This window comes from Telopea speciosissima, chromosome 2 (assembly GCF_018873765.1).
Source record: "Telopea speciosissima isolate NSW1024214 ecotype Mountain lineage chromosome 2, Tspe_v1, whole genome shotgun sequence".
In the NCBI taxonomy this organism is placed as follows: domain Eukaryota; kingdom Viridiplantae; phylum Streptophyta; class Magnoliopsida; order Proteales; family Proteaceae; genus Telopea; species Telopea speciosissima.
Genome location: NC_057917.1, coordinates 72,222,241 through 72,230,407, shown reverse-complemented (window position 1 = coordinate 72,230,407; position 8,167 = coordinate 72,222,241). Strand labels below are relative to the sequence as shown.

The 8,167-nt window shown below is 37.8% G+C and overlaps 1 protein-coding gene across 1 annotated transcript; it reads right to left on the bottom strand.

Moving 5' to 3' along the window:
* Positions 1 to 5,511: 5,511 nt before the first annotated feature.
* On the bottom strand, positions 5,512 to 7,934 carry LOC122649702 (pentatricopeptide repeat-containing protein At1g73400, mitochondrial-like). The gene has a single exon (XM_043842941.1). It carries the CDS (start codon positions 7,643 to 7,645, stop codon positions 5,732 to 5,734), a length of 1,914 nt encoding a protein of 637 aa, XP_043698876.1. The 5' UTR covers positions 7,646 to 7,934; the 3' UTR covers positions 5,512 to 5,731.
* Positions 7,935 to 8,167: the final 233 nt, after the last annotated feature.

Below are 8,167 nucleotides of genomic sequence, written 5' to 3'. Positions count from 1 at the left end.
ACATGAGTAATGGGAGCATCACCAATCCTTTATAGTTAACAGAAAATTTGAGATGCCAACAGAATTTTTACAAGATTACTCAAAATTGGGATTCAGTTTACCAAATTACTCTCCCGATGTTTCATTTAACCAAATTAACTAAAATAAAGATGGGTGTAAAATTAAAGGTTCCTCCCAGGTGATAGTTCTATAGTCTCCATCCGATTACATATTAAGGGTTTGAATGGACAGTTTAAATGGTGGGATGTAAACAATCTCCCGCCACAAACGGATGTTAACAATTCCATGCATGTTTTTGTGCCTGTTGGGCTGCTTGGTATATATATCATAAATGTGTTCTTTATGTGCCAAAAATCTGATGATGAGACCAAAGCAAGCACTAGAGGCCTACCGCATAAATCTAAATCTCCAGAGATATTCCAAACATCATTTTCTTACTTGACAGCAAAATATGTGAATTCGAGTAGTAGATCCAAAGAATTAGGGTTACATAAGTAAATATATATATATAAATAACCTTTAATGAGCTACAGTACCTTTTGTGAACTTTCCTTTAATCTCCAAGTCGGTCTATTGGATATGGTCTATTGGGGAAACCCATTCCCCCCCCCCCCTTCCAAAGAAGGATTTATGCATTAATTACAATATCACATGTTAAGTACATTCAGCTGACCTACACAGTAATGCTTGTACCTTGAATGATTTACATGGAAAATTATTTTTATCAATTTTTCAAAAAGATAAATCAAAATTTACAAAAACTACGATAAATTCAGAACACTAAGTTATTCACATAAGAGACTAAAAGATAATTCAAATTTTATTATTTACTCTTCCACATATGTTCATGCAGAAAAGTAAAACTTGTAACGGTTCCATATACTTAAAATGAAGCACTGCTCACATACACCTTTGCTCTTATGCTTAGGGCCATTTGAATATGTTTTGTCCAAAACCCAGTAACAAAATTGTAATCTCAAGTCACAATTTTAGACTGGGTTGTTATTGCATACCAATACAATGTCTAGTGGCTGTCAAGTCATGGTTTTAAACCTGCCACCATCATATAGTTTCATCTGACAGGCTACATGGTTGCGACAGTTGACTTGGATCATTGTTAACACACCACCATTGCAGAGTTCCATTGGTCATCGCTTAACAATGACCGATAACTCAAGTCGCCGTCTCATTCAACTTATAAACCGAAAATGAAACTTGGACTTATGGCATGTTTTGCTGCATAATAGTCACAATTAGGAGGATTGTGTTTCTCTTGGAGCAGATAATGTTACCAAGGGACAAAGACACGAAGTAGTGCAATGGTTGGATCTTACCAAGAAAATCAATAGATCCAGGCAGCCCAAGCTAACTGGCTCCCTCTACTATTTCTTTATTTGAACAAAGATGGCTTCTCAAGTTGCAATACATGCAGCAGTGTGGTTTTGAGTTTGTTGACACCCAGCAGTTTCCCCATCTGTTGGGTCATCAGCACAACTGTTCCTCCCTTCGCATATGGATCATTTTTTCGAGATGAAAACACCCAGAGAATATCCTCAAGACTCAACTGATAAAGATTACAGCTACTTGTTACTGCTCTTAAGTTAACATAGCAACACCAGGGGAAGCACTTGGAAACCTTTGAATCTTTACAGCAGCTCCATCTGAATGGTAGTCCAATTGTTTTAGATAGGATTTACCATATACTCCATGAAGGTCATCATAGACCAATTTTTTCAGCCAATCTCTCTCTTCGGGACTAAGTGTTGATTCCATAAAGGATACTTTTTGCTTTTTCATGAAGTTTATTTAGGAGTCTATGGAGACTTGACCATCAGCACAGTCTCCTGTTAACGCAACCACCTGTAATTTATGAAAAACACAAGAGAGTATAGAAATGACTTATTACAAATGCTGGACCAAAGAATCATATACATCTTACCTATAAACAAGTCAATACCCAAGTAGGATCTAGGAATCATGAACACCAGATGCACGATGGTCAGTCTTTGAAACACTTCAATTTTGTCAATGTGAGTCGAGCATACTGATTGCAAAAGAACAAGTCAAGCATACTGACTGCACCATAACATCAACAAATGCTAGTTACAATTTTCAAATTCATTGAACAACAATGCTTTGCCATCAAGTAACTCTATTATTACCATAATTAGGAGATCAAGGGTGTCATAATTTTGAGCTGAAGACCTGTCCTAAAAGTGCATAGATGTAAATTGTAAATAAAGATATCTGATGATCATGTGCCTATTGAAATTCATTTAATTTCAGTTGACATTGGAGCCTGTATTTATGCTTTTTATACTTTTAGGACACATTAATGGTGCAAGCAGAGCAATTTACAATGCATCCACAAACACATCCTATTTCAACTAAAGGTCAGCTTTCACATGACATAACTAGGGAGAAATTCAAAAGGCGTAGTTTCTCACTTGTAAGCAACACCAATTAGGCAAGGGTGTTCACCTGAACAGTTTCAAACAGTCTAAATATCAATAAGGCACCACATTCCACAAGATAACCCCTGAAAAGAAAAGGTTGAGTGGCCCACCAAGGAAATGGAGAAATAATGCCTCAATGAGGAGAATGGTCTCCAAACCTGAATAATGATTACACCTGCAGATTACCACGAAAAAGGCACCATGCTGGGTCAAAGGGTCATAGCCAATTACCAGACAGCTTAACACTAAAACTATAACCAGCTGTTAACATTACGAATATATCTTTTAATGCAATCTGAAAATCCAGATAATGGATCTCAGATGCAAGCAGACCCAATGATCACAACTGTGATCAGATCTGAGATAAAGGAAGCAGCAGTGTTGTTAAGGAAAGAAATCAGATCAATGGAATAGGAGGGAAAAGAAATGAGATCGATCTTCTTGGGAGGAAGAACAGTAGAGAAGGGAAGAAATCAGGTTCAGGATACCAATCTTGTATGCTCAACAGCGCTAAAACTCTTTAAAAAAACTCATATTCTTTACTCAAATCATCGCTAATTGACTAATTGATGGAGAGTGTATTACATATAGAACGACCTTCTAAAATTCCTAAATTGACTCATATAAGGACTTCTAATCAATCTCACACACTCAATGAAGTAAATAAACTCAAAAAAAAAACAAACCTGAGCTATTGGTATTCTAATCTAACTCATACACTTAGCTTAACTACTAATCCCATGTGCTAACTTTATCCCCATTTTTTGGGCTCAAAACTTAGGCCCATTACAATGAAACCCAAGAAAATAAAAAGCCCAACATATAATATAACTATCCAAAGGTCAATTTCAACCTATTGAACTGTCACCAGCACCTTATGGGCCTTCCAAGCTTGCACAAAGGCCTCCATACGGAATTAATTTCTAACGCAATTGCATTAATTCCCCCGGTGTTGGATAAAAACTCTCCCTCGAGTTTTGTAGAAGGTCAGAAATAGAAGAGGTCGGGAGAATGTCTCATTCTCCGCACTGTATCACGAATCAAGTTCGGAAGATGAAACGTTGATGGCGTATCACTGTCTTGAAATATATGTGGAATAATAAAATCAATGTGTAGAACATTCAGCTGTAGTTGTCAAGGCGTCGCCTAGGCGTCCAGGCGCCTTGGTTTCCTTATTGGTGTCGCCTTGCATCCAAGCCCCCTCCAACGCCTTGGGTTGCCTAGACTCCGTGACAACTATCCATCCATCACTGCAGTAAAGCCTATTGTTGCTTCACCCATACTAAATATCTCATCCCCCTTTACGGTAACTTGTTGTTCCACATCAAATAGGTCTTCCTTTTGTGTTGACCCTTTCAGCTCTTCTTGTGACTACACTGCTGGTGCCACCTGTTTTGGCTCTAAGGATACTTCGTCAATCAATCCTTGAAAAACAAATGTCTGGCAAATGTGAGAAGGTTGTAAGGTGCACAAATTTATGTCGCAATCAATGAAACCCTTTGTGCTTCCAACCACTCTCGACCCACTTTAATGAAGTGTTTGGAAGAATCAAATATCTCACAATAAGCATCATTACAATATTGGGAAATTGAGAATTCAATGAAGACATCATCCTCGGACTCAATGTTGATCTTGTTAATCTTTGATAACATCTCCATCACAAACCGCGAGGTGAAATTTTTATTTTACCCTTCATCTATGAAGCAAATAGCAGTTCTTCTGTTGTGCAAACAAACTTTTGTTGTGAAAATGTAGGTATCTAGGCTCTGATACCAATCGATATAATATGAAAATCCAGATTATGGATCTCAAATGCAAGCCGGCCCAATGATCAAAACTGTGATCATATCTGAGATAGGAAGTAGTTGCATTGTTAAGGGAAGAAACTAATCGATGGAAGAGGAGGGAAAAGAGATGAGATTGATCTTCCTGGGAGGAAGAAGAGAGAAAAGAACACAAAAAGAAAAGGGAAGAAATCAGGTTTGTATGCTCAACAACACCAAAATTCTTGAAAAACTCATATTCTTTACTTAAATTATCTCTAATCGATGGGGTGTATTACATATATAAAGACCTTCTAAAAAATAAAGGGCGTACCCAGTACACGAGGCTCCCACCATGGCAGGGTCTAGGGAAGGTCGCAGCCTTACCCCCACTTCATAAAGAGGCTGTTTCCTGACTCAAACTCATGACCATTAGGTCGCAATGGAGCAACCTTACTGTTGCGCTAATGTCCATCCTCTAAAGAACTTCTAAAATTCCTAAATTGACTCATAAAAACACTCTTAATCACACTCACGCACTCAATAAAGTAAATAAACTCAAAGCAAAACTATATCTAGCTATTAAGTATTCTAATATAATTCAAACACTTAACTTAACCACTAATCCCGTGTACTTGCTTTATCCCCACTTTATGAGCTTATAAATTAGGCCTGTTACAATGAAACCCAAGAAAATAAAAGACCCAACCTATAATACAACTACCCAAAGATCAATTTCAGCCTATTGGACTGTCACCAACACCTATGGGCCTCCCAAGCTTGCACATAGTCCATACGAGATTCATGTCTAACGCAACGGCATCATCTTTACATCAACAAAATGCATTTTGAATGCTAACAGTTAAGGAAATTACACTACTAATACAATAGTTTCACCGTGAACTAATGTGCACACACGTTACAGTTGCTAGTGAATCTACTTCATACACAATACTCACAAAATAGAGTCCAGAATATAGATTAGAAAACTTAACATGACGGCAACAAAAAGTATCAGACTTACAGTATGTATGATATAAAAAATAGATAGATTAAAATGAACACTGATGAAGGAACGACAAAGGATAAATAATACATCAAGCAACGCTTCCCTTTTTAAGAAAATTATATTCCATAAAAATATTATTTTTCACTTTCAACTTCTTTATATAAAATTTCCGTGCAATAATAGTAGTGATTAAAGACATTGTGACATGCTGAACTGATAAACTAACCCCACTTGAAAAAAATCAGTAAGTAAATTTTTGAATACCTGATTAAACAGAAAAATGTTACAATAATAAGCCTTCGTAGTTGACTTTCCCCAGAAATGATAGGGCAATGAGTTCCATCTTCAAGCAGCATTTGGAAGAATCATAATGGAGTTGGATCTGATAACATCAAGGCCTAAACCTAGGTCATAGAAGTTACACGAAGAGGTCGTAGTTATCAATATGCTCCAAGTGGCATTGTTTGATGATTGAAGTTTCACTCTTTTATTTTACCCCTATCTTACTTCCTTCTTAAAGCCATACTCTTCCTCTTCTGACTCAAAGCAAAACGCCTTGCCATAGCAGTGTTGTAGAATCTCCTCATGTGCTCTGAAAGTCTATGGATAGCTTGGAGGTCACCAATCAATGATAGCTGCTTCAGAAACGAGTCAAACTTCTGATATGGCAATTTCATTCCCTTGTTCACCACTTCCTCCAAGAGAAAGCAGGCATCTTCCCTTTTCGCACAACCAAACAGGCCTTCAATCATCACACAGTAAGTATCAGTATTCCGTAAACAGCCTCTCTTATCCATCTCATGCCAAGTCTCAAATGCTCCATCCGAATCACTAATCTCAAAAAACATCGTGATCAGCATATTGAAAGTATGCACACTAGGCACACACCCTACCTCAATCATTCTTCCATAAAGTATAAGTGCCTCATCTGCTTTCCTAAGGTCACAAAGGACTTTGAGGAAGCAATTATAAGTAACAATATCAGGTGGATAGCCTTTCTTTCCCATCTCTTCCAAGACTCTGTAGGTTTCCTCGATTTTCCCCACCGAACACATCCCTTCAATCAGTTCTTTGTAGGTTGAAACATCCGGAAGGCAACCACTATCCCTCATGTCTGCTAGAAGTTTAAAGCATTCTCCGATCCTGTCACTCTGAGCAAGGGCCACAATCATGATGGTGTAAGTCTTCGCAGTGGGAGAAGACATAGTTGAACCTTTTGTTCTCATGAAATCAAATAATGCAGCTGCCTCTGACACCATCCCAGCTTTGCAGAATGTATCAATGGCAGTAGTATAAGTAAAATTATCAGGAGTAAGCCCCAGATCAATCATTTCCTCTAATACCCTCATTCCTCGTGTTGGGTTTCTCACTCTGCACCATCCGAAAAACAGAATATTGTATGTGTTTGCATCTGGGCTAACCTTGTTCTTAATCTTCATAAACATGGCTTCAGCTTCCTCAACCAGACTACACTTGCACAGTGCATCCAACAACAAGTTAAAAGCATTAGTTTCTGGTTGAGTCTTCACCCTTATCCTCTTCTTCTTTGTGAATTTCTGAAGATGGGTCAGATGCTTTTCTGTATAATTTCTTAAGATAGTGAGGAGAACTTCAATAGGGACCGAATTCCTATCCTTTCTCTTCATGTAATCCAGCATATCACAGACGATTCTAAACTGTTTTACCTTGTACTTGGTACTGGAAAGTATATCAAACATTTCATTGTATGTTTGAGGTTGATGAGAATAGCCTTCTTGATGACCTGCCCACATAAAGAATCTGAAGGCTATCTTCTCCTCAAAATGAAGCCTGCGGAGGACCTCATCAACCAGTTCAGTTCTCAGTTTTATGCCAGCCTGGTCAAGAGCCTTCTCCATGCTTCTTTCAACACTAGAATTCTCTATTATAGTTTTGTACAATATATCGGAATCAATGGCAATACTTTCATCCTGAACATTAGTCCTACAACCACCAATCCTTCGATCCACTGAAAGAACCTCTGAACAAAATGAGCATGAAAAAACCCGGAAAACAGTAAGTGGAGTTAATACACATAAGGACCCAAGTAAACCAAGATTTCTACGAGAACTGCAACTCGGAAACGACAATGGAGGTCCAAGAAGAGATGAATGAGACAAAGCCCCGATTGCAGGAAATGCTGAAGATTGGTAATATTGTAACGACGGTAGATATACACACCCATAAGACGAAAAAAATCGATATGTAAAGGTTAAAAGATGCGATGATGTACATGGAAGAACCCCAAAATTTGGAGCTTGAATTAACCGATGCGGTGATACAAGAGCAGTTAAATTTCTAACAGAGGTGTAACAGCAAATCCATGATGACCATATATGAAGATTCGCACGCAACGGTTTCTGCACAACTGGAACAATCAAAAAAGGAGACATAGGCATACCAGATTTCCAACAGAGATCCCAAAAACGAATAAAAAGATGTCAGTTTGGAAGCTGATAGAAGTATAACACTCCTACTTAAAAGGCATTGATGAAGCGAATTGGGTGCTCTTGGATCTCCACTGAAATTACAACAATATATAAAAATCGGTTCTTCAGACAAAGAAGAACCCTAAAAGGAAACAGTTAGTTCGAGCAGAAGGATTTGAACAATGGAAAGCTAAACCAAAAAAATACTTTGATTCCAATAATCCAATTCCCCCGTGTTAGCTCCCTCCTTCGGCTGTACTGTATTCATCGGCCGAATGAGAAAAAAGAAAAGGACAAAAAAAAAAAAAAAGGGGGCGGGCGGCGAAGGCAAAATTTTTTAAGGTAAATTACACGTCACTCCTTGATTTTCAAACGAAATTCAAATCACCCTCGATTTTTGAAAAAACTCAAATCATCCCTTCTACGGTAACGTGTTAGTTTGCTATTAGTTATTGGTATGAAAGAGCTATTTTACTCTTGTACTAAAATATT

What these genes read in the sequence shown, in the direction of transcription:
- LOC122649702 (XM_043842941.1), bottom strand. Translation starts at nt 7,645, where the DNA reads ATGCCTATGTCTCCTTTTTTGATTGTTCCAGTTGTGCAGAAACCGTTG.